The sequence below is a fragment of the Corvus cornix genome, chromosome 1 (genome assembly GCF_000738735.6).
Source record: "Corvus cornix cornix isolate S_Up_H32 chromosome 1, ASM73873v5, whole genome shotgun sequence".
NCBI lineage: Eukaryota > Metazoa > Chordata > Aves > Passeriformes > Corvidae > Corvus > Corvus cornix.
The window spans coordinates 91,403,103-91,430,752 of NC_046332.1; the positions used below are offsets into that span (position 1 = coordinate 91,403,103).

The 27,650-nt window shown below is 39.1% G+C and overlaps 1 protein-coding gene across 8 annotated transcripts; it reads right to left on the minus strand.

The window, feature by feature from the left end:
* UPF3A (UPF3A regulator of nonsense mediated mRNA decay) lies at positions 1-27,124 on the minus strand. 8 transcript variants are annotated; one of them, XM_039549517.1, is made up of 11 exons: positions 26,894-27,118; positions 24,545-24,651; positions 15,735-15,841; positions 13,695-13,793; positions 13,499-13,609; positions 10,111-10,166; positions 9,860-10,018; positions 7,837-7,997; positions 4,437-4,731; positions 1,855-1,902; positions 1-1,504 (listed from the first exon to the last, which is right to left on the minus strand). In XM_039549517.1, exons 1-11 carry the CDS (start codon positions 27,107-27,109, stop codon positions 1,331-1,333), a joined length of 1,533 nt encoding a protein of 510 aa, XP_039405451.1. In that variant the 5' UTR covers positions 27,110-27,118; the 3' UTR covers positions 1-1,330. The 8 variants fall into 8 exon arrangements, with proteins under 8 accessions (XP_039405451.1, XP_039405445.1, XP_039405484.1 ...); XM_039549511.1 differs by lacking the exon at positions 15,735-15,841 and adding an exon at positions 21,721-21,851; XM_039549529.1 differs by lacking the exon at positions 15,735-15,841 and adding an exon at positions 21,721-21,851 and having other exon boundaries at positions 1,340-1,504; positions 4,493-4,731.
* Positions 27,125-27,650: the final 526 nt, after the last annotated feature.

Consider the following 27,650-nt stretch of genomic DNA (forward strand, 5'->3'; position numbering starts at 1 on the left):
TCATAGTCAAAATCTTTTTTTCTTTTATTCTATTTAATGCTTAATATCTGTACAATGCAATAAATAATCGTTCAGTCTAGGACAATTAGATGTTATGCTTAATAAAATGTTTAGAGAGGATGTAAAAATAAATTAATATCTTACTATTTCACTTCAATGACAAAGCAGGTCTCAGTTTTAGACAACTGAGAAATTTTCAGCCATGAAAGATAAATGAACATGTCCTGCCCTTTCATAAACACACAGCTATCATTGAAACCAACAAAAGATACATACACACACCCCCACACACCCACACCCACACACATACGTGTATGTGCCTGCTTAGAGGGCAGAATTTGGCCTAGATCTTACAAAATGGTAGTGTGCAATTGACATTCATGTGTGTTTAATTTTTTAACAAATAAAACTGCAGAATATTAATGTATCTTACATTTTCCAAATCCTGTTACTGCAACTTACATGAAACATTAGCATATAAAAAGTCATCACTGTACAACCACGGTTTTTTTCCCAAAAGTCAGTGTCAGAACAATAAAAACCAGCTAATTCATTAAAACGAGATTTATTGTTAATGTGCTGATGTTTGCATTAGCTGTCTTCTGTTTTAAGCACAAGGAATCTATTAAAACATAAAAGGCAAAAGTAGCTCAGAAAATGACAAACTCTCCAACGACGTACTTGTAGCTTTACTAACACTTATCTGACACTATGGTTAATTGAAAACCAACGTAAACACAATGAGGTACAGATACCAATGGACATTCCTCACAACTGTGCAAACTGTGGGCCTCATCCTGCAAATACCACTGGCTCCAGAGCTTCATCCCAGGGCTGGTCCCACCGAGTCTGACTGCAACTCCCTGCAGCAGCCCCTGTCGCTGCCATTTGCAGGAATGGGTCCTGTGGCCCCCATGTCATACACCAAATACATGTAAAGTGCCTCAGATTTCAAACTGATGCGAATTTACATTTCATTTCTTTAGACTCAAGAAAATGACATCGTTTCTGTAAAGTCTTATTCCCTTAAAATTGTTAGAGGGTCTTCTATTTCAAGGGAAATCTAATAGAATATTTGAACTGCTTTTAAGTTAGGCAAAGAGTGTTTGAGCTGCTTTTTGTAAAAAAACAACAATATTCCTTTGCTGTAAGATATTTTATATATCTCCAGTCACTCTTCCCTTTATTTTACAGAAAGTAAGAGGCAGAGCTATTACAATTTTGTTGATGTAATTGCCTGTGGAGTTCTGAAACAGCCCAATGGATTTTTTTGTGATGATGCTGAATCTTAAATTAATTCCTTTTTGCTAGCCTTTTCCCCTAGATTCTTTTATTCTGCTACTTCAGTCTTTCCAGAACTAGCTCCAGCTGAATTATCTGCCTCATACTTTTTATCAAGAGCATCTTCAAAGGATTTCCCACTGCAGTCATAGGTTTTACTTGTAGGTCCCATATGTGTTCGGATGCGAGCTCCTGGTTGGTATAACTGCATTGCTGGACGATCCTAGAAGGAAGGAGATATGGTTAACACTCTGAGAAACCCATGTGGGACACATACGTGGGATTTTTAAGTTTTGAATCTTTATGAAGAAAGTAGATTTTGTGTTAAATTACTTTACATTTCATAAGAACCAGGAAAAAAAATTGAGTGTAATGAAAATTGACTGGGTATTCAATATCTAGTATTCACTACATGCTGTTTGTAACACCATTCTTGGGAGCCAAACATTTTGAATAAATGAAGAATGCTGTAAAAATTAAAGATCCTATGATACATTTGACATAAACAAGGAGAAATACTGCAGACAATTATCAAACATGGTATTACAAGTAAAACAAAAAAAATGTTGCTACCTTCACTAACATCAGCTGAGAAGAACAATAGCCTGTGCACTTGCAACTCTGCAGATGAATGACAAATATTACACATAAGCATAAAAATCCAAGACAGACCAGAGAACAGTTTAGCAGGTAGCAGCTAGAAAGTTATCCTCAACTGACTATCAATTGTTACCCAATCATTACCAGAATTTAAACATGCAATGCACATTTGAATTATACACATCACAATAAAATTGCACAGTTATTGCTCCACTTCATCTTACCTTCCATACTGAGTATGAGAGCAGGGGAATGTATGCACTGATAATAAACAAAGTAAGTACAATTTGAGCATGTGCAGGCTCTACAAGTGACTCGATCATACACATGCTGCTCTGATCATGAGAAAATGGAAGGAGCCAGTTTACATGGAAAAGACACTTCAAATCTGCAAATGATGATGCTCTGTAACTCTTCAGAGCACTCTTTGTTCTTGAAATTTCAATAGTAAAATGCACTGATCAGAAACTCTGCTTACGAAGTCTTTTCCCAGTAAGAGTATTTTACACTCACATAATGTTTTGAAGCAACTGAAAGCTCACCAATACCTGAGCTTTTTGATCAAAGTCTTGTGTTAAGTTTAGCAAACACCTAGCAGCCTACTTAAAGACAATGGCAGAGCACCAAAACTGTCCTACAACAAACGATACCAATTTTCAATTGCCTTCATAATTTGAATTAATTCTGGACTTTTTTTCCTTTATTCTTTTTTCTTATTCCCAATACACATTTCCCCTTTTCTTTTCTTTTTCCTTCACCTTTTTTGATCCACTTGTCGTTTTTTGATCCACTTGTTTTCTCCTTCTCTTTAGACCAGATGTCAAGATTCACTACTGAGCCTTATGACTAGATCATTCTAGTTAGTGCTTTGTGGTGCGGTATGAAATGCGTAACACACCTTTCTATATCCCAAACAACTGCATAAAAGTAGATCCTCTGACAAGCTGTGCCCATTAGAAAGTTTATGATAAAGGGTCCAAATGGCTTTTCCTACCACAGACTCTGTAGCCTGCTGTTTGCATAAAAGCTATCACATCACTTACACTGGAGATTTCCCACTTTCTAATCAACTCTTACAAACTTCAGAAAGAGGCTCCATCTCCGACTAAAAATTTGTGTTAGCATTGTCAATTCTATGCCTGAGTTGTAAAACTGAGCCATTCATCTCACCTATGTGATAAATACTCTAAGGAAAAAAGTCACCACACTGCAAAATACCTTACTGATGGTGCTTATACTTTTAGGGAACAAATTTAGCATTAGTCCTAAGTGTGGACTAATTCAGAGACTCAACAAGCAAGCTACCAGAAGTGTGATACAAAGAAATAAAAAGCAGGCAGTTTCTTAACACTTGTCAAAAGGCCCCCAAGACCCACCATCCAGTTCAAAGGTTGGACATTAATATGACAGATTTCAAGAAGAGCATGGCAAGCATGAGGAAAACTGTTTTCCCCATCTTTCTGGTTTTGAACTAGCCTTTTTTCTGACTGTTCTACAGCTTGAGCCATTGATGAGGAAAGTGGTTAATGTGCAAATGCAGATAAATCTTACCCATCCTGCCCAGCTGACCTCTGCATAAAAAGAAAGCGGAGCACACCAGGCTTTCTGTGTTTGCGCAAGATGATTTCCTCAACATGCACAGTGAGTCCACCTGCCCTTGTTCCCTGCACACTCCATGCAGACTCACTCTGCATGTGACCAGTTTACTCTTGTCAGCCTTAGCCCACAGTACAGATCAGTCACTTGCTTTGAAAGAAGAGTTTCACATGCAGAATAAATTTCTATGCTAATGGTGTTTTGGTCATCTTTTGTTGAAAATCTAGGATCATGAGAGAGAGAGAACGGGGCTGACAAGGAGAGCCACATCTTGAAAAGAATCTGGCACATCCGTGAAATCAGCCAGCCTGAGAAAAATGATACCCGTATCTCTGGGATACAATAAGGGACAGCTCTACTACACACCCTGATACACAGGCCCTGCTCACACCTGCATCTGCTCTTTCCCTGACAACAGCCAGGAGGATAAATTTATCCTGATGAAATGACAGCCGTTTCATACTGGCAGGTAGGCAATACTGAAAAATCCATACATTCACACTCTCTGAATTAGCTATTTATTTAAATTCTTATTGTTGCTCTACTAAGCAATGCCTGCCAAATCCATAATATAATTACTATATGAGAGTAATGGAAGTACATTTTAAAAAGACTAATATGCCACAGCTTTTAGATTTCATGACAGATCAGAAGTGTAACAATTTTTAATACACCTATAAAATGCAAGGCTTCCAAGAATAGTGTTCTTAAAATGGTAGGATTGAAATAAAGACAGAAAGTCTTCTATATATCATGAAGATGAATGAGCAAGACCTGTAACCTTATTTAAACTGCTGTTGTCCTTTGACAACAACCCAGAAAGAAGTCTGGGTTTTACTGAAAGTGAGATAAAGAGTTTTTTTGAAAAAGAATCTTTATGCTGAGTTTGCAGAAGTTAAAACCTGTGATCTTGAACCATATTTAACTAATGAAATATTATCCTAAATGAATAAAAGAACCTTATTTCTTATGCGCTCCTTTTTGGATGCCATGTCATCACACTTGTCCTCTTTACCCAGTTTGTCTACTGCCTCCACAGTGAAGCTGTAGTTGTAGTTCCCTTTCTTTCCTCTGTCTTGGTTGTATCCTTTCCCCCATTTCAGCTCTTCTTCATTCCTTCTCATAAACTTGTCAAACTCATAGTGAGTTCTATGCTTTCTGCCATCATCCAATCGATACCTTTGTCTTTCAGGTTCTTTTTCTCGAAATCTTCTCTCCAAATCTCTTTGCTCTTTGTCACTATCATTTTGTGACCTATGAGTATGTACAAAAAGAAAGAAAATCCAAGCAATTAACAGTGAAAAGGAGCTACAGAAGGATACAAGGCAAAGCCTCCCTTTGACTTCAGCAGTGTGTAGATAAGTTATATGGCAAGGTTGTTTTCTTCTCATTACAAAGGGGTTATATGCTGAATGTCTCACCCATGTATGTCCAGCCCTTGACCATGCATTCAGTTCAGAATAGCAGACAAAGCCTTGCCAAGCTTTTGTGCAACTGTTGTGGAAGGCCCATTCTTCACCTTCTACCCCTCTTTGAAATCCTATCAATAGTTCCCCAATACCCTTCACATAAACACATGCTGCACTATTAGCTCTTGTCACCTGGTGTTGAGGAGAGTCATGCATGTAAGTATTCCCTTGAACAGGAACATTCAGGATCTGAAGGAATTGTGCAGATATCATGTATCAATTTGTAAATTTTATGTCTCTGTATAACAAAAATTATTTACTGACATCATAACTTGCAGAAGACATTTGTGAAAATAAATACTTATGTTCCAGGCTTTTGTTTATTGTGTCTCCAAGTAACCTAGCCTGCCTTTGCGTATTTTATTTAGGCAAAGACCATTACCTTATCACAACATGATACTTAATTTCTGCTATGCTGTAAATGGTTTATATTATAAAGACTATTGGTCCCATTTTGCTGCCTGTCTGATAAAATTTTCAGCTCTCTTATTCACTTCATTGTTCCAGTTCAGCAAGTGGGTGTTTCTCTCATATGGTCAAACTGCAAATAATGAAGAAAGATTACAAAATAGGTTGAACTTCAAAAGGAACAAACATAGGCACTTTCTTTTTATGACGTATGTATAAATACTTAAAATTGAAACAGCAAGTTACTTTTGATAGTCTGCTCACATTTTGGGAAACTGCAGATAGAATCAGAGAGGATGGAGATTTTTTAATGGTGTAGTGATCAAATAGTGATAACTCTCATTTAGAACTATTTAATACAAATAAAGGTGTATCTACATAGGTAACTTTTTTTTTTTAATGTAACAGTGATATTTTAATATAACTGTGAAATTGGTTGGCGTCTGGGGATTAGGGAGGCTGCCAAAAGAGGTTCCCCATCTCAGGAAGAGCTGGAAGTCAGAGCAGAACCTGAATGAGAGGTAAATTATTTAGCATTTTGCAAGATTGAGCTTGTGTCAGCATAACACATTCACCAAGTAGAAGCAACGTCCCAGCTGTCACAGACACCTGAACCAATCACAATTACACAGATTCTGTACCTGTAGCATGGATACATTTATATAAAATACTATGTTAGCTACCAAGGGATATGTGGCTGTAAGTTGCTTTGTTTCATGTTTAATATGCTATTTCAGACACTAACTCCAAGTCCTAGCAAGACTCAGGGTATGACCTTCCAAAAAGCCAAAAAGACCCCCTCAATTTGTTGCTGTAGCATTGCCTGGAACTTATCTCTTCCCTTGCCCGTTACTGTGGGGGAGGAAGGAATGGCTGTGCCTGAAGGCAGGCAGGTGACAGGGATACAAACTCCTATTCAAAGAGTGGTTAAAGTAGCTCCCTAAAATTCAGGCACAGTGAACAGGTAGGTAAGAGTGAAAGTGGCAGGGTAAACAACTACAGAGTATAGGTAGAAGAAAAAACTACACAGTCAGAGAAAGCAGAAATGAATGGAAGTAAAGGCAGTAAAGCACATTTGTTTGGTGTAGTTTCAAATTTGTATTTGACCATGTACACTTATGAACCTACTGAGATTTTGATTTGTGGTAGGAAGCTATTACTACCAACTTTTGACATGGTTTCAAACAGGCAATTCAGTCTCCTGCAGGTAGAGTCAACAGTTACAGTTTATTACTGATTTCTGAGTCAGTGACAAGGTAGTTTCAACTTTAAATCTCAATGAGCTCATAGCTTGCTACATACCCACTAATAATCAAGATGAAATCAGCACTTGGAAACACAAGATAATGCTTACTGTACCTGTGCAGCCAAACAGATTCTGTTTTTCACAAGCAAAATCTACATTAATGCCTTATTAAACTTACAGGATCAATAGCAAACAATGTTACACGGCACCATCAGAGGTTTAATGCATAAAAATCCAGGGAAGTGGTGGGGTCACCACCCTTGGAGGTATTTAAAAGACACGCAGACATGGCACTTAAGGGCATGGTTTATAGTGGCAGTTTGGCAGTGCTGGGTTAACAGTTGGACTCGATGATCTTAAAGGTCCATTCCAACCTAAAAGATTCTGTGAGTAGCAAACAACTGATTTGCCCCTGCAAATGTTTTTGTTGAGCCTGTTCTTTCCTTTCTTGAAGAGCATCAACAAAGAAGTTGTTGAATATTTTCAATTTCTACTAGAGAACAGGACATGGAAATTTTCAGGAACATTCAGAACATGCATCTTTTTTTAATCTATTTATCTTATATATCTTATGGGTAAATCCTGCCTGCGACGGGACACACGTGCCAAAGGACAAGAAAGAGAACCAACTGCTGAAAACACTTGTAAGATGGGTTACTTCCAGGCTACAGCAGTAATAGAACTGAGCTATGCCTCTTGTTCCTACCACAGCAAATGTTAACACAAAAGGCATTAGGAAATAGAGACAGCCTTCTGCATGTATTTATCATAAGGCTTTCATTCACACCGTCCCTATTTTGCCATTGCTCCATTTATCAAACACATTTATATGTTTATTGCAGCCAACCCAAGTGTGAAGGAAAAGCATGGCATCATAGCCAATTCAGTCTTTGACATCAGTAATGGAAGGAGAGCCTTACCTGAGCTCTTGATGGGGAACGGGTGAAATAACAACAGAATGACTTGAATGACTTGACTTTTCATGCAGAAATCCTTGCAATCTGGGATTTCATAGCATTTCAGCAATAACAAATTGCATCCACTAATACTGCCACCAGGTCAATAAATTCTTACAAAACACCTTTTACCAAAACAACAGAAAGAGATCTGTTCACACACAGAATGAAATTGGTTCTTTGGTGACAGAACATCTTATTAATGCACCACTTACATTTAAGCCTTGGGATGAAAGCATTTAGGATCTAAATAAAAGTCTAAAAGATAAATATTACTTACTTTTCCTTAAGTTCTTTTAGTGAACTCTCCAAAGATTTGGATTTTATACTCCCAGATCCAGGTGATTTATCCCATTTGTTTTCCTCAATGTCAGCTTCTTCACCTTTGTCTTTGTGCTTTTCACTGGCCAGTTCATCTCCTTTTTCAGGCTTCTTGAGAAGCTAAGAGATATTTGTTTATATTATGATGCAAAAATACTCTCCTCTGTTGTACAGACATTTTAACAAGTATTAAATATATCAGTAACCTGTTAAGATTGGAGATACCTTATTTACACACAAGGAATGTATTTTACAAAGTATGAAATTTAAAGTTATTTTAGAAGGGTGGTTTACTTTTGCTAAGGAGTGAAGTAACAGTCATTAACAGGCATTCAACTGCATACTTTAAAATATGCTGACAATACTGGAGAAAGCACTTACCTATTCTTCTCAAAGCACTTACCTACTCTTCTGTCCTGAGTTATAAATATAAAGGCATTATTATGGTCTATGGTTTCTTAGAAATCATGTAACAGAGCTCAGTGTCATTGCCCATAAAATAAGAAGCAGAACCTCTACAATACTACAAAGAGAGCAGGATTAATACTTCACTCCTTGAAATATTATATATAAAATCTGTGTCACATGAATTACTTGGGATAGACAGGCATGTAGAAGTAGGTGCTTAGTACACCCTAACACAAATACAGACTGAAGAAAAACTTATGATATTAGCAGAAAGGAAGTAATTACATTTTCATCTTGAAGATTAGGATTTTCAAGAAGTCTGTTCCTTTCATAGCAACCCTCACAGGGTTTGAGCAGTGTATAGTATTACAGAAATAATCTTTACAGAAGGACTAACTGTCTCAAATTATTACCCTAACCTATCAATTCTAGGCAGAACATCTCAGTCTTTTCGTTCTACCATTTCATTTCTGAAATGAGCACAGGTTATTCTTCTCCAAAATCGAAAACTTCTATAATGTTTCTTTCAGGTAATATTTTCCTTTTCTTTCAGGGATAGAAATAGCTTTCAGGCTCATATTACCACAGATATTTTGTAAATACTGCGGCTTTTTGGACAAGCAATTTTGGGTAATATATTTTAAGGATTAAGCCCCGTTTCTTCTGAACTTCTAGAGTATTCTTTTAAGCCCAGATATGGAAAACACGTAATTCAGCTTCAGAATTTACTATTTTTATACTTTTAGGTGAAGAAAACTGTTTTCCAAGAAGAAACGAGGAAAGATGTCCACAGTTCTGTGGCTCCTCACCATCACTAGATCTGAGTCAAGTCTGTGTGTTCTTGCTTCATGTTACAGATTCTTATACCGAATTTCCTCTTCAAACAGCCTACAAAGCATTTCCAATAACACAAAATTTAGTTCAGATGAATAGTTTAAGCTATGTCATCTTATACAAATCAGATGGTTTTATATGGTCTGACTACATAGTACCCTCCTAAGTGATGCCATTAAAATCCATTCAGATTGTTGAAAGACACTGCAACCTGATATTAGCAAGACTTTGGTATAACTTGGCTAAAGCATACAATTAAAATACATCAGTTCTGAGCATAAACATAAACATAAACATGTGTCCCTGCACACACGGCCAAATGAAGATTTGCATGACAGAAAGCGTTAAAGCCATGTTTCATAGAAACACAGAAACTTCTGAGTTAGAAGAGACCCAAAGGGATCATCAAGCCCAGCTCTTAAGTGAATGGCCCATATGGGGATCAAACCCACAATAATCTTCCAACAGGCTGGCACAGATGTTGGCATAGAATGCAGCAGAGTTGTCTAAAGATATCCAAGTTACCTGCTGTAATTGCACCAGCACATCATGGTAGGTAAGGCCATCAGTCACACTTTCAAACAACACTTGGTCAAAGCCCTACACTACTTTCCCTTCCTGTCAAAATTGGTTTGGTGTCTCCACACCATGCTGTTGTACACCAAATAAATACTGAGATACCAAAGAACTTCTGGGTAACTTCAAAAGAAGAATAATTTTTTTTCATTGATCTCAGTTACCTTGATCCTTATTTCTTTTTCAGAAATTTTCTTTTGCTTCTCCACTTCTTTTCTTTTACGTCTTTCTTCTTCTCTGCGCTTCCTTTTCTCTTCCTCCCGCAAACGTTTCTTCTCCAATTCTCTCCGCCTCCGTTCTTCTCTTTTCTCTTCTCGTATTCTCTGAAGAGTTCAATAATGATTAATTGTAAATAGTCCAACGGAAAACTACATGAAACATAAATGTGGAACTTCAGGCAAAAGTCTGAACGTACCTGCTTTTCTAATTTTCTATTTTTAATATATTCCAAAAGGGGTGTTGTTCTTCTAGCTAAAACACAAAAAATTTGTGATATAGTGTTCAACTCCTAGAATGTACTCATTTCTTTGCTTTAGTATTAACCCCCTTTTTCTAGCTTTATCTGAAAGGGAGCTGAATCATTGATAAACCTATTTGTTTCATGTATTTTTGAAGGCATTCCCATCATTCTACTTCAGAAACACTTCGTTGCTTTTTTGCTGATAGCATTAGAAGCAACAGAAATATGTTGCATGATTATTTGATGTTTATAATTAAAGATCATATCCTTTCAGTTCAAGAGAATGGCTTTTCTCTCTTGCTCACTGAATGGTTATTTCACCAAAAAAGAAAGAAATGTGTTCAGAATCTACTCCTACTTTTTACTTTTGTACATCAAAACCTAGCTATATTGTTGTTCATATACAGCCCACATTACTGTAATCTCACATAGCAGTTTTTAATCCCAGTTTTCAAAGTACATCATGAAGGAAGCATTTTCAGTCTCATACAACATTTCCATTTACTTGACATTAGTATTCACCTTTCCATGGGAAAACAGAAGGAATAAGAGATAAGCAGTTTGTCCCAGGTTACATAGCAAAGTATCAGCAGATTCAGTAAAACTCTGCCTTCCCAAATTGCTAATAAAAGGTCTCATCTACTGGATCACACAGCCATTCTTTTATTACAGAGCTGTCTCCACACTCTGAAATCAAGTTACCTGAACAATCCCCAAATTCTACAAAAACTTGGAGAACATCACCGAATTCTTTATCATGTTCTTTATCAAATTCTTTATTCATGACTGTCTGTACTGAATTCAGACTTGAATTCAGCTTGTATGTACAGCTGTGAGTAGCTACAACAAATTTTGTCAGTTTCAGATGCCCCAGAGTAGAAAATGTTTACTACTTGAAATTGCTTTACACTATGCATAGGATTTTCTCTCGAACCACAGAACAACATTCCCTATTGAAACGCATGACAAAATTTGAAAGAAAAAAAGGGAAGAAATTAAAAAAGTTTTCAAGAAATTTGAAATGACGTAGCCAAAATCTAGACACAATTCATATCCCAAAATCATCTAAATCTTTTTGCATTGAAAGTCGGATTGTGCTGGGGGCAACCCATTCATTGGTAGAAATCAACAACCAATAAAGATTGTTGATTTGCTATTTTCCTCCCTCTATCCCTAGATTTTCCATGCTTCCCCATCCTCCCCACCTGCCCATAATTTTGGACAAGTTTTAGGTCCCCAGAGCCCTCCCTTCCAGTCCCCCAGATCTGAGTTTTGCTTCTCTCTCCTCCTCCCTAAGTTACCCTGTCTGAGCAGTGGCTGCCTCTGGGTACCTTTACAGGCTGAAAGACATCACAAATCGTAACTGGATGGTCTGGGGAAAGGATAAGCTGCACTAAGAGTCCAGAATGTGACCCTGGTCATGACTAAGGCTGTAGTGCAAGAAGTTTAATGAGAAATTTTAACTTGAAGTTCAAGGGAGAGAGGCAGTGTGATGAGTACTATCAAAAGAGGTGGGAAAAATACAGTGTTTATCAAACTTGAATCCTACCCACCTTATTTATGGGCCTTACTGCAAATGCAAATCTAAGAGCATTTTCTTAATATGTTTAAGAGACTTTAAAAGAAAATAAATTACTAAATGACGAGCTGTGTCAGCAAAACTTTACATTTTATCTTGCTCTCTACAAAGAAAACAGAAAAAAGAGCTTATCTTCATCTTGCTATAGAGAACATCTCTTTTATATTTCTCTGTCACATGGAAACTGATCAGCCAGCGCATCTGGCACGATGCACAAAACATGCTGGTTTGCAGTAACTTTTCATGGAGAAATGCTGAGCATGTAAGGCTCAATTCTGCCAGCAAAGTCTCGGGCACATCCTTCACTGACATCAGCAGGAGTAACACCTTTGAAACTGGACACACAGCTAAACCCTCACATAATTTTGCTATAAACACGCTACCTGATGAAGAAATCTTTGTGTTGATAGCAATGGCCACAGCTTTGAATGGCAGGAAAAATAAAGCAACTAGTTTGATTTCCTCTGATTTAACAGAAACAAAACACTAAAAGTCTTAATGTAAAGCTGCCTTCAGTCAGTATTGTTACTCAGAAATCTACAACTCTCAAGATTAATCATCTTCACTGATAGAATATTTTTAAATTAATAAATCTTCTTGAAACTCTAAACTTTTTGTAAATTGCAAACTTACTAAAATTTTTTTACTGCCTTTACTCTGCTGTCAAATACCATGGAAGATCTGGGGTAAATAAAAATTATTGGGTGACTTCCTCATCTAAAATAGCAACAGAAGTTTTATTGATAACAGAGCTATCTAAATGTCCATATCCATTTCCTCTAAATTGTTACAGTTCCAAATTTCTCCAGTCAACTCCCAAACAGCAGTAACAAGTGAGAGGAAAGGGGAAATGGCCTCAAGATGTAACTGAGCAGGTTTATATTGGAAACTAGGAAAAATTTCTTCACAAAAGACTGTCAAGCACTGGAGCAGGCTGCCCAGGGAAATAGTGGAGTCACTGTCCTTGGAGGTATTTAAAAGATGTGCAGTTGTGGCATTTGGGGGCATTGTTTAGTGGAGGACTTGGCACTGTTGGGTTAATGGTTGTACTTGATGCTCTTAAACAGCAAGTTTCCAACCTAAATGATTCTATGAATCTAATCAAAAGAAGTGGCCACTTTTTCACTGTAAATAAGTAACAGCAAAGGTCAATTTTTTTTCCTACTCAATTGTCACACCTAGGGAAAGACTAAATGTTCTGCATGTTATCACTTGAAGATACATCAAAATTGCATGTCATCCTGAAAACTGCATACCAGCACTGAAGATTTCAGTGCTGACCTTACTTAAAATTCCCCCCAGGACTGTGGAAATCATGCTGCATGCATACAGAAAACAAGGTGTTGCCTTACTTTCAGAGCTTTTCCAGAATCTTGACCGTGAGAACAGAGAGAGATCATTTCATGTTTCTCAAAAAAAGCAGCTAATATCAGGGATCAATTGTTAAGTATTCAGCTATTTTGTATTTTAAAAATAAATCTTCCACCTACTAATACATCTGTAAGTATTCAGAATTATTAAGGACCTATTTCTGAAGCCAGTGTGTGTGCATGCAAAAGTTCAAGTGAAGCCAAGTGATTCCATGCACAGAGACTTAAGAGGTTTAGTGCTACTACTTGGCTGGATAATATTTAACTGTGGTAATATAAATCTGAACAGGTCATATGTTAGACTGAACTGGTCAGCTCTTGCAGATAATATCATAAAAATACAAAATTAAGATATTGAATATTCTCAATAATAAGAAAAATCAAGAAAACAGACCAATAAGTTCCCTTGTTTTGGCCTCAATCTCTCCCAAAAGAATCTCAGGATTGGCACAGATCTTCTCTTCATCAGCACAATAACTCTCTAAAAATTTCCTATATTCTGGATCTGTGAAGAAAAATTTTTGAATTATGTTAACACTTTGCAATGCATAACAGAAATTTTCACTGTGATGTCAAAAAAAGATGTTTACCATCTTCAATGCTTCCGGCTTTGGCATCTTTCTTCTTCAGCTTCTTTTTTGAAATCTTCTGGAATGGAGCAAATTCAACCACTGCAGGATATTCCAAACCTTAAAAGAAATCAATCCTTAATTTTTTGAGGGGGAGAAACATTCCCTACCATCAAGTAAGGTTTTCAAAACTCTTGAAGACATGTTGAGCAGTCCTATGTGAAAACAAAAGTAATTGTTTCTACAATTCACTCCTGAACTTCTAATGAAAAGTTACATGTAGAGATACTTTAAATTTAAAAAAAAAATTATATTTTATTTGGATATGCTGACAAGACTGTGAAAATGAGGATGACTACTATTGCACAATAAAATTCTTGCATTTATAGTTCCCTTTTAATGATTCACAGACATTGATTAGAAAGAGCTATCACAAAATGTCAGTCTGACAAGTGATTAAGTACTACCAGGAAATCAATGTGAAACTGTCAAGTTGCTTTTCTAAAGCTTTGTTGGCTAAAAGCTTAAAAAACAAATTAATGCTGGGTAACATGCAATAAAAAACAAAGCATCTCCTTTCAGAACCACAACTATAAAACTCAGCATGTAGAATTGTGCAAAACTTCTCTGTTTATGATGGACTATGCAACTCCTGTGTTTACTGGCAGGGATTCTTTGCTTTGAATTGTGCCTTAAACACTGGCTTCTTCTTCAGACTGGAATCAGAACTGTGTGTGGGTTTTGAATTTCACTTGGTTTCCACTTGCAGCATGCTCAAGATTACACTTTGCTCAAGTCCACTGAAAACTTGTCTTCAATCTGCTAGACCATTTGTTAACCTTATTGAACCTGCTAATCCTTGTTTCAGTTTTATCCTCATAATGCAATGCTGCCACATGCCTCACCAGAGGGCACTTCTGATCAAATCTTGTGCTCTTTATTTGCACAAGCAATCATGCCAAGCTGGCCAACTGTGTCCAAGCTCAGTTTTGTAGAGTATTCTGGCTTCAGTACAGCATAATATTGAAGAATGTGGCAAATTTAGGCAAAGTAAAGTCTTAGCAGAATCATAAAAATAACTTCTTTCTAGTTTTTAATCTTAAAACACCCAGAATCTGAAATCTGGGAAACACGGATGTGATAAGAATGTGTTGTTGTTCATGTCTACAAAAACCATCAAAATCTGAGGGATATTAGAAGCAAATAAAACATCTCAGGAAGGAAATGCTGAAGAGGAATTCATTTGACAGACAGCTTCTTTAGAGATCAGTTTCTAGTAAGAGTGGGCAGGACTACTTTTCACAGGACCTCTGTAACACTGAGTGTACAGAATAGAAAATGTCTATAAAGAGACCCACAAATCTATGTCTACTTTATATAAGCTATGCAATTTTTTACAGAAGGTATGCCTGAATGAGGCAAGGAACTGCTAAAGTTCTGCTAAACCACTTACTGATGGCAGTTTCATACTCCTGCAGGAGACCTAGATTTAACCACACCGATATAGACTTTTTCTTTACTGTTGGGCAAACTTTTGCAGACTGGATATTTTAAAACTGGCTATCAATTTTGCCATTCTTGTTCTTGGAACTCAACTCAAGATGTCTGCAAAGTCCCTAAAAATTCAATCTCTACATGTCTTAAAAGTGGACAACCAAAATGTTGATGGTTTCCTCTTGCTTTTTCCAAACAGGAGTAAGTGGCAAACTTAATCTCAGAAACACACTGAAGATGTAAAAATTCATGCTCACAATGTGTTCAGTTACTGTTGTAATGAATTGTGAAGCTTGTATAAGGTAATTTTCTTTGTATGACCTTGATAGTGCATTGCCTAAAGTACAAGAATGCATATAAAGCATGCACACTGCACAGACAAGCAAGACTGCATGGACAAATATTTTTTGACCTTTATTATCTTTTAAGTGCTAAATGTTAATATATATTTATGTAATTAACTGCATAGTGAGGAAATAATGGCATAACTAGCAAAAAGGAAGCAAGTTGATGCTCTGAAATGGTATATGTATATATACACATTTAATATCTTACAAATAGTCCAACCTTTATTATCAATGAAGACATAGCCATCAAAGCGATCTCTAAAAAGAAGGATGTCTTCAGGATTTCTAAAGTTAATGTATGCTCTTGAGTAGAGATGAGGATAAAGGCTGCAACAAGAAACAATTTTATTTTCTGTTACTTATTATTCTTTTCAGGGCTAGGGAAAACATAAAACCAGAAGGATCACATCATAACTCTCATCTTCTTTGAGAAACTGCTACCTTAAGCAGTCTTTACACTTACGTATCTAATTATATATATGACAAAAAGTTACAGAACATCAGAGTTCTGTATGCAACTGTGAAATTTGTTCTGAACTGACACAAATATTTCCAGTTTATTTTGTCCCCCTAAATTGCAGAGCATACATTTCCAATTGTGCAGGATCAAAACTTTAGTATTTCACAGTTTAAGACATATGAATAACAGCAGTGCTTTTGCAGAACTTCTTTGGCATGCGAGGAAAAGTCTTCTGTCACTGAAACAGAAAAAGTAAAAGATTGCATTGAAGGGGCAGTTTCCAGGCTGTCACTATATTTAAAGAGATTGCCACCTTTTAGAAAGAATAAATAACCTAATAGTTGGCAATATAATCCACTGAATTATACACAAATAAACTCCATCTGACATCCATGTGTCATCAATGTACATGCAATGTCTAGTTGTGACCTACAGTTGCTGTGAAAATCCAAAGCATTTCTAGCAAAAGAAACAGGTACATAAAATAGTTCAGATTCTTCAAGAACTTATTGGCATAGATCCCACTCCATGGGTAAATGTTTAACGTGCCTGATAAAAACCTCAGGACTGGCACACCACACCACACGATGAAACTGAGGTAATTTAATGAATTAGAACCCATCAGCTAAGTTATTGTGAGTCATGGCGTGTACATGCTTTAAACTCCTGCAACTCTGAGATAAAATAGTTTGTTTTAAACTGACTTAATGATGACTATATATTGCATCAGGTTTAACACAAGCCCGTATCTTTAAAACACCTATGTTCATAATTCCATTGTCACCTATGGCCTGCCTTCAGACCAACTCACCACCGGCACCAGGAGACAATAAACACACACAGTTCCAATTGTATTTCAATCCCATAGCTCTTTCAAAATCAGATTTCACAATGAGTGAGAAAGAGCAAAAATATGGATTGGACCACAGGATCCATGCATATGGCAGCTCAAAACACTGCTCCCAAGTAATTTTTTCTTTTTAAAGTACGCATCCATATGGATTCCACTCACAGTGTTAGCAGGAGACCATAGAGCAGTGCTGTCAATAACCAATGGTTTTGAATACCCACCAAATTTATGTTTGATCCTGTAGTCAGAAGAAATGTTAAAAAACCAAAACAACCTAGAGGGCTTTTTTCATTTAGATACTTTGCAAATACCAGTTATAGAGTGCTCCTACAGCTTGAAGAGGATAAACTCTCTATTTCCAAGGAAGAGAGGAAGAGCCATTCTATCCATATATACCCAGGATATTTTCACATTCTAGGATAGGAACAGCATTGCATGAACTGTAAGTGGGTAACTGCAAAAATGCCTGCTAGGGCATGGCCAGGGCTGAAATATGCTACAGCGTGGCTGTGGAGTTACCACCAAGATGCAAAGCAGATGTAAAAAGCCAGATTTCTTCTCATCCATTTCAAAGAAGATAAAATTTAACACTTTCCATAATCATGCAGAGTTAAAAGATGTATTTTAAAATCTGTAAGTAAAAGAGGGAATTTTATTGTGGCAGTCTATAGCTGTGCTGGAAGCAATGTCTCTGTGCTGCCTAATGGCTGCAACAGTAAAAGAGTCTCAGATAACTGGGGCTCCCAGAAGAAGGAAACTTCCTTCTCCATCATATCAACAGCACTACTCTTACGTTCCATGAGCTTTGCGGTTTAAATTAAATGAGGCTTGACATTAGACTGATGTGATTGTACACTTGAAGTGCTGAATATTCATCAGACAAAACCAGGAATCTTGATGGAGCATTATTTTTCATCCCATTATTTTTCATCCCATTATTATTATCTGAGATTGAGGAACTGAGTTTTAGCTCCTAGTCTAAATAACAACTTCAGTGTTCTTTTCATCTTCATAAAGACTGTTACTTGGACACAGGTCCACTCCCGCATTACTGTGGCACATCTCTGCCTCAGTGCACAGCAAACAGCTTCATCATATAGATGGATTTTTTTTTTTTCCTGTAGGAACTTAGAACCTTATGGTTGGACACATTGTGAAACAGAACTGAAAATACAAAGACATGTTCCTTCCTTGTTTCCTTTAACTGGTATATCAATGCCATCTCTTTCACCTGCTTTGGCAACATAAATCTTTTCCCGGTATACAACATAATGTTTTTCTAGCTTTTTCAGCTTAATCAGAGTGAACATCTTTCAAAACTGAGGAACATTTGATATGGTTATTAAGCACTTATTAGTAAGAACAAACGGAGTCTGAAATGTATAAACAGGACTCTGGAAAACAGATTTAGAATTTACCTTGCAAGTAAAGGATCTAGTGTTGTTGCTGTACGTTATTAACATCTCCAAGAACTTCACACACATCAGCAGAAACATACAATATAAAAGCATGGTTGAGCACAGCAGGATATTGATGTGCACCACAGCACAGTAACACAGAACTGTCTGTCCGTAACTGTTGCTAAGTATCAGGGTAGAAGGTTAAAGAAACAGAGCTGTGACAACGCTTAGCAGTTACAAGTTCCTTCTCTGGTGGAGCCACTTCTACAAATAGAGTTGGTTCTCATATGCATGTGAGTTAGCTATCAGAGTGCTTAGTGTACAAAACCCACCCTGCTGAGTGTTTCAAACCCTTGTCTTAGGCTTCTTACTCAGCCAAGTGTGCAGTGTGCCTAAAAAAGTGAGTAAAATTAACATTCTAAGTGGGAAGCTAACAAGTTTGAAATACTTAGCACTGGCCCGCTTATATATTACTTTTACTCTACATTTCAGACCACTGATTTCCCGCAGCTGCTCCCCACCCTAGATTATGCCTTTACTTATCCATTCAGAACTCAACAGCATTGTCACGCAGCAAAGAATGCACAGGGCTTCACAGGGCTACAAGCCCTCTGAGGCTAACGACCTCTCCTAGGAAGAAACACTCTTGCTTTACTTTTTGTACTTTCTATTCAGCAGTTATTGGCTAAAATACTCTTTACTCTTCAGGATTTTATCTTTCAGCTGTGACCTACAGAAGGGCCAGCAAACTCTGTGTGTCTCCTTTTTTCAAGTATTTGCCACCATAGATTTCATTCAGGATCTGAAATTCAGTTTTATCATCAGAGAGCTGGTTCCATTTTGCCATATGTTTGCTGTCTATAATGCTGCTTTCCATACTTGTAATCTTTTGGACAGATGCACTGCACATGTTGGCACTTGGAGCAATCTCTATGGAAATAACCCAGATGAGTCTGAGTGTACACATTTATTCATTCCAACACACTTTTCTTTTTTTTCTGCTCTGCATTCAAGGGTATTCAATTTTAGGGTACATTTATTTCTATAACATTTAGTCTATCATCTCTTTAAGTCCTTATTTTTCTAGCAACTTTAATAACAAACACATTTTAAATGTTTACTTCTTCTACAAAGTATCTTTTAACACAATTGTGTAAAAACACTGATATACAGGAATGCAATTTGAAGTAGTTATTTACAGTCTAAACAGCAATGTGTAGACTATAAAAACAGCAATCCCATCTTAGTAAAATACTTATCAACTTATGAATCATGGTGGGTATTTATAAAATGTATACTTACATGTATAGGGAGCTCTACTACTAAATTTTGGAGAGTCAAGTAACTCCTCCACCCATTCCTACAATTGATGAGATAACTCATCACTGACATTGTCATGTCAAGCTAAAATCCCCTGGCCTTCATCCTTGTAATCTTCTGATGTCACTCACATAATGGGTGGAACTGGCACAATTTTAAATAAACTTAGTCTTTCCTTTTTACAGCTAGAAATGAGCAGTTTGCCTGGCAGAGAAAGCAGAAACACTAGGGTTGTGTCAATCGTAGCCTGTCAATTCTTTCACCCAGAACACAGTAGTGGTGGTTCCCCCGAAGCACTGAAGGCACTGCCCCTTCAGCACTGCAGTTCCTGGGTGCACACCTACATCCTACAGTGTTAATGCTGTTCACCTACAATAATCCTGAGCACCATGCTGTGAAGAAGTTATGAGGGGAAAAGGAGGAGTGCTCTTTGGAAGAGCTTTATCACTCTCCGTGATACATGCCATGGCACTGACTATTTGAACAGTTTTCATGCAAGCAAAGCTTGTGTTCAGATTTCTTTCCTTTTATAACCTCACAACAATATCCTGGTACTCAGCACTCAGTGCCAGTCCAGAGAGATGACCCAAACCCTGCAGGGCTAGAGCTCAATCACTTGACTAGTTATTAGTCAAATCTTTAGAATAGGCTCAGAAGCCTTTACAAGCAGACAAAAAGGAAAGAGTATCTGGAAAAAAGAGTTCATATTTGAAGTCCGAGTACAAGACAGTTTGTCAGGAAGGCAGGGTCTTTATTATCATCTATAAGCAGTGTTTTGTTTGTATTTTGGTGTCAATATGCAAGAGAAAATAAATGTAATGCAGTGAATCAGATAAATCTGAAAAATGAACGAAACACAAGTCACTTTCTGAAATGATTTTACTGAAGTGGATGTAACTGAAAAACTGAAAATTACATTAATCACATGAAATTTTAAGAAGTTTTATAGCCTGCCTATAATAGGACATTGGAAACTTAAAGATAACATTTACAGTATAAAGATATTATAAAGATTACAAAAAAAGAGAAACAGAAATTGATATGCATATCTTTGGTTGTTTTATCCTCTAGGATACCCTGGAAATAAAAATGTAGAAACAGCTACAGTTCAACCTCTCTAGTGCCCTTACCAACAGCAACTAACAGAGAACACCAAGAGAGTGTTTATTAAAACGGGGCAAATGTACAAATACTTCACCCAGTACACAGCTGCAAGTACTTGCAGCCTATGGACTTTGTAATACCAAACTTATACCATGTGTTTAATAGTTTTTCATAGATAAATATTTGTCTAAATAAGTGATGCCTTTTCCTGGTCTTAAAATCAAGAGTCATACATGGTTAGAAGAGGAAAAGGGATTTTACCTTGGTATTTATTTTAAGGATCCTTAGGTGCACACATCCAGGTCACACGCATCGAAATGCACCGCACAAAAATGCCCACCCTAAAAGATCTAGTATAACATTACAGGTTTTACTAATTAGCATATCTATCAAAGATTCCCCAATGAGAGGCTCAAGTGAGCCCCCCTCCCCAAGGAGCCTTCCCTTGGATGGTTCTATCTTGGTTTACAGAATGTGTTCTGGAAAGGACCTTGGGGTCTGGGGCACACTGATCCCTAACTATGAAGCTTCTAAAATGTTTAGTCTCTCAGCTTGACAAACAAGTCCAAGAATGTAGGCAAAAAGCACTAATAATACAGAAGTTGCAAAAAAGGTATAACAAGGGTATAAAAGAAAAGGCAAAAAATCTTCATGGCATCATAAGTATTTGTCTAACTGCTCCTGACCCATTTCCAACGTCCCTCATTCACAGCATGAATTTCTGACAAGTTCTAGTTTAACAGAGCACCGTGTAGAAAAAAAGTCTCTACATAAATTTGAATGAGCTTATAGAAACTTCTGTGATGTAGTTACACAGGACATGGTTAAACTAAGATGTTACAGCTCTTAAGGAAACTTGTCTGCTTCTGCATCAAAGCATCTATACGCCCCTTTCCAACACAAAGATCCTCTTCACTGAGTAGCTTCTTCAAATCCTTCTCATTGGATGACATGAAATTTCATCTTCACATGTTTTTATTATCACTGAATTCTCTGGATTGCTTGCCACTATGCACATGGTACAGGATCTAGAAAAAAGCTATTCAGTGAAAGACAGAGAGAACATGCCCACCTTGTCCTGTAGCTTTTCCTGTTAGCTGGAATGACTGGAAGACACATGCACAGAGTTTGCTGAAATCTTGTGAACTATCCATAACATGACAGATTATGGCAATACAATGCTTTATACTCAAAAAGTGTTCTCTGCAGGGTAAGAGAAGACGGAGATTAACCTTGATTAAACTTATACTTTCTGAAAGTTTATTGTATATTCCTGAGTGGGTGCCCACGTAAAGAGATTACTCATAAAAAGATATACACGGGTATGTGTCAGCATTTGAACAAAGGGGACAAAAGAGGCAAGGTGATCCTGAGCCAGTCAAAAGACAAATAATCAGCCAAGCCAACACTGCAGAATGGCAGTGAAATGCCCATTTAAGCAGCGTAGTTTGCTGAAAGAAGTTACAGCCATACAAACCTGGTGAACATAAACCCATTCTGAAAAAAATACATCTTTTGTCTGAAAACATATTTTTTAAAAAGCAAGATGAAGAAAAAAAGGAGTACAAAACATTTCATGCTGAAAAATTCAAACTTAAATGAAAATTATTTTATTTTCAGTGAGTTTATATTTGTGATAGCAAAAGAGAGTAACACAACAAATAACAGCATGAGAAAAACCAGTATCTTTCATTGGTAACCTGCCATAGATGCAATTGAACGAGTGAACAGCAAGATTTTTGGGTAAACCAAATTTCATCATGTAAGAGAGAAAATGAAACTTTATATGCACAAATGTTGTCAGTGCCTTCTCTCTTTCTAAAGAGGTCGACTCCCTAAATTTTTGAGCAAACGTCTCTGGAAAATTAAAATTGGAATTTTTTAAACTGTTAATTGGCATTTGTGCATCTAAACACACTGAGAGCTGACACTCTTCTTCAGAGAATGTTTGGTTTGCCTTTGGTATTTTTCGCTTATCAAATGAACAGCTGGGACAGAAGCCTTAAAGAGGTCCATTTGGAAATAGAGATGACAAAGTTCAGAAGATCAATGTAAGGTACTACAAAGACTTCCAATCAAACTAAGTACTCCTCTTCCCTCACTTCACATCCTTTGTGGTTTTAACAGAAAAGCTGAAGCACCTACTATTTTGCTGTTGCACTTATGTGCAACTACCTAGGTCAGAAACTGTCATAATTTCTCTAAATAAACATTTATTTCCTTTTGATTGTGAAACTGACTCTGAGAGAATTCCTAACTTCAAAACTTGGTCAGCAATAAAGATCCGGGATCCCTCTGTAGTCAGTGGAAAGAATCTCAAGCCAGTGGAAAGGTGATTCATCACACATTAAGATATGACAAGATGGATCTTCAGTTTTTCAGAACACATGAAGATTGAACATACATGGTGTTTTGTTTCTCTTCTGGAAATTGATTTATTTCACCACTGGGATACTGAGTAAATTATATAACTATACCAGAAATTCTGATTTATTTTAAATCAACCAGTATTTCTTCTTTTTTATTTTTGCATGAGAGAAAGATGAATAAAACTAGATTATTTGAAAAATTGTATGAAGCACATAAAAAAACATGCAGGTAAAAGAAGAAATTAAACTCAAATGGAACTCATGAAAACATTCTGTGATTGTTTGCCCCAGACTGAATCTTGCCCACAGCCAATAAAACAGGCTGTTAAAGTTTACCAACGAAGGTTAAAAGAAACATCAGGGTTTCAAACTAAATTACGTCTTATTGATACAAAAAAAAAAATTTCCAAAATCTCCGGTGTAAAGGAAAAGGGCAGGAATGCCATCGTCTCTGCATACGCAGCCAGCTTTTCAGAAATATTTCAAGTAACCATAGTAGACTGAACTGTTAAGGGACAACAACTCAAAACATTCCTCATTTGTGGAAACCCCACGGTGCTTAGTTGAGATGGAGGAAGTGAACTTTTAGTTGTGTAATGGCTAAACCTCTGATCTGATAAGGCACAGGGTGAATGATGGGCTGTGAGTGAGACAGGAGATGGATCCTGTGGAGACAGGTTGTGCACCCTGTCATGTTAAGTTGTGCTTCCCTGCACAAACCACTGGGTTGTGGGGCTCCCCCTCCTCCCCACGGGAAGTACCGGGATATTCGCGTGTGACCTGAGCAAGTTCATCTCTGCTGCTGGGACATAATGGGGCACAACTGACTCAGCTGTGCTGGTGTGATGGGCAGCTGTGTCGTCTTAGAAGGCGTCCCCTGATCCACATTATGACATCAAGCTCTCCACCTCAGAGGAGGTACCTAGTTTATATTCACCTGAACCTGAATGAATATAGACCCAAAGGATGGTGTGTTCTGTCAACTTCTCCCCACCACTTATTCAGGAGTTCCCCCCGACTCCTCCCACCGGAACTGGATCCCAGACTGCACAGAAACCAAGTCTTGTTACAGGGCCTATGGTTGGTGAGATCCTCACACTCTTGTACTTTTTCTTTCTTTTGTGCTTCACACTCTTGTCCTTTCTTCCTCTTTCTGTCTTTCCCCTTGTGTGTGTCCTTTGGTGATGTTCTTGCACTTTCATATTGCAATGCTTTCATGTTGTATTATTACCACAGATAATAACCACCAAAAAGGCTCCATACCTGTTTTCCTTTGCAACCAAATTGTTCTGTATTAAACCTTACATTGTTTATTTACAAATGCTGATCAGTCAGTGTCGTTTCACACTAATTTGCCCCAAGGGATCTAGTAACAAGAATCTGGGTTACTGCCACCTTCTGAGGTGGGCCGTAAAAGTAACCCAACAAAAATAATAAAAAAGGGGAAAAACATGTGATTTGGAATGTCCCAAATACCTTGATTAGGTTTTAAGCACCTGAAAACCTACAGAAACAGCTCATCCTCACCTGGGATCAGCAGTGCAAAACTCAAAATAATCATGGGCAGGTAGAGGATGCAGCTGTTCCTCCAGTTGCTCCTTGGTTAGACAAGGAGGAAGCCTTCGAATAACCACCTGCATGTATAAAAAGAAATGGAGATTTATATTTGATCTAAATACTGTAGAAACAGATGGCACAAATTCCCTAACTCAGTTTCTGCAAGCATTTTAAAACTGAAGGATAACTAACATATTCTGATCAAGAGCCTGTTTAACCATTAACAACCTAAAAAACCAGATATTGGCTACATTAAATTTTTTTAAGTATCTCTTAAAAAAATTATTTAAGCTAGCTTTAAAGTCTTGTTACTGCAGTGTTTCAGTGTAATAGGTCTCTGTGTCCAGTTGCCCCTAGCAGGGGTTTCAGGGCAGCCTCTGAGAGGCTGGGGCTGCCCAGTGCTGAGTGCAGCCAGCTCCAATGGATCCACCCCAGGGCAGAGCTGAGCCCCTCAAGCCAATATGGTGGTGACTCCGGGAAAGGAATTTAAGAGTGGACAAGAAAGGCTGCACAGCAGTGGGTGAGACAGAGGAGTAAGGGCAGGAAAAGGCATAAGGCAGCCCTGCAGACAACAATGAAAGGAGGAATGGAGGAGGTACTTCAAGTGCCAAAGCAGAGAGTCCCTTGAAGGAGATCATGGTGAGGCATGCCATTCCCCCACATGCCATGAAGGACCATGGTGGAGCAGACATCCACCTGCAGCCCATGGGGGACCCCATGCCACATCAAGTGGAGATGCCCTGAAAGGCCCTGCAGCCCTCGCAGAGGAGCCCACACTAGATGAGGTTTATCCAAATGCCTGCAGCCCATGAAGGAGACTCATGCTGCAGCAGGTCATGAACAACTGCAGCATGTGGGAGGGACATTCCTCCTGCAGTCCTTCATGAAGGACTGTATCCTGTTGTGTCCCATGTCAGGTCCCCCATGCCAGAAGAGGGAAGGAGTGTGAGGAAGAAGAAGCAGCAGACAGGAGCTGTTCTGTCCTGTCTGCAACCCCCATTCCTCATCCTTCTGCAGTGCTTGCGGGCAGAGGAGGTTGAGCCTGGGAAGGAAGAGGGGAGGTGGGAAGGTGTTTTAGTTGCAATCTTTTTTTCTCACCAGTCTTCCCTAATTTTTTTAAAATTAGCAATTAAGTAAATTATTTCTCTCTGTGTTAGAACCATACTGTATCCTGAGTTAGAAGGGACCCACAAACACCACTGAAGCCCAACTCCTGGCCCTGCCCCAAGGAATCACAGCATGTACCTGAGAGCATTGTCCAAATACTTCTTGAACTCTGTCAGGCTTAGCACTCATCCCCATTTTCCTGGGAGCCTGTTCCAGTGCCCAGCCACCCTCTGGGTGAAGATCCTTTTTCTAATATGCAACCTAAACCTCCTCAGACGCAGCTTCATGCCATTCTTTCAGGTCCCGTCACTGGCCACCAGAGAGAAGAGATCAGTGCCTGCCTCTCCATCTCCCTTTGTGAGGAAGCTGTAGGAAGCTGCTATGAGGTCCTCCTTCAGCTGTGTGTGACACTTTGTTTTTTCTATCATACCTTCTTCCTGAGTCTTGCTGAGGCAGGAGTGCAAGAGCAGCCGGCTGGGGGTCTGGCAGCCACCCAGAGTCAACCCACCACACTCAGCTAAACTGCCCACTAATAAAGGCCAGGAAACTGTGTAGAAACCCTGGCTGAATGATGCCAACACGCAAAGCAGTAAAATGGCCATCAAGCTTCAGGCAATCTGTTTTAATTTCTGAATACTTTAATATCTGAATTTAACTTTACTGAGCTCTGAGTTATAGTGATTTTCAGTGGTTCAGTTTTCCAATTAAAAAAAAAATAAGGGAATAAGTCAAATCTCACAGTACTCAAAGACTCGGAATTGTCAGGGTTAGAAGGGACCTCTGGTCCAACCCCCCTGCCAAGGCAGGGTCACCCAGAGCAGGTGCCACAGGAACATGTCCAGGTGGGTTCTGAATGTCTCCAGCCAGAGAGACTCCACGACATCCCTGGATAACCTGTTATAGTCTGCAAGTATTATTTGAAAAGTGCTCTTGCCCTTGACAGAAGCTGCTCTGCCATAGCAATAACCAGTCTTAATTTCACAATTAAAGGTGAAATGATTTCCAGCGCTGACGCTGGGGGTCTCCCAATACTCCAGGGAAGGAACACCCTCATTCTGCAGATGAAGAAATGCCCGTTATAAACACACGAATCTCCTGAGATCAGGCTCGGTCTGTCTCCTCACTGCAGCTTCCCTCCCGTCCTCTCCCATCTCCCACCGGAGCCGCCGCCGCCCCCGCCCCGATCCCCGCGCCGCGCTCGCGCCCCCTCACTTTGCTCAGTGCCGTTTTCTTCTCCTCCCGCTGTTTTCCCGGCGCCGGGTGAAGCGGCGGCGGCAGCGGGGACGGCGGGGAAGGCGGCGGCGGCGGGTTCGGCGGAGCGTCCGTGTCGCGGCGCGGCGACTCCTGCTGCAGCGGGGGGTCCATGGGCCGCTTGTCGCGGCCGCCGCCCCAGCCCGGCCCCAGCCCCGCCGCCCGCTCCGAGCGCATGGAGCCGCCGCGCCCGCAGCCGGGCGGAAACCTCGCGAGAGCGGCCGCAGCGCTGCCAGGATCTCGCGAGGCTCCCCCGCCAGCCCCGTCCCTGTCCCCTGGAACTCCGCAGGGCTTCCATTGTGCCGGTGCGAGAGGACACAGAAACGTGCCCATTTCCCTCCTCTCGGCCTCGCCCTAAGCTCACGGGTGCCTTGTCAGCCCGGGCCCAGAGCGGCTCGTAGGGCGGGAAGGGCACAGACAGCGAGGGGGTGTGTTATCCACAGTCTTGGGATGCAGGGTCTGAGGGGTAGCCAGATTCTGGGGAGAAAGCAGTGGGAAAAAGGAAAAAAGGCCATTAATCGTTAGTTGTATGAGGCCAGGAGTCTTGTGCCTGCAGGGAGGTTCTGTCATAATTAAGAAGCAGTGCCTGCACCTCGGCAATGCACCGCCAGCCGGCGAGAGCTCTTCCAAAGAGCGCCTCCGGGCCTTTCTGCCTGGCTCCCGCAGGAACTGTGGGCATGGGACAAGGGGTGAGTGGGTACAAACTGCGGGCGGAAAT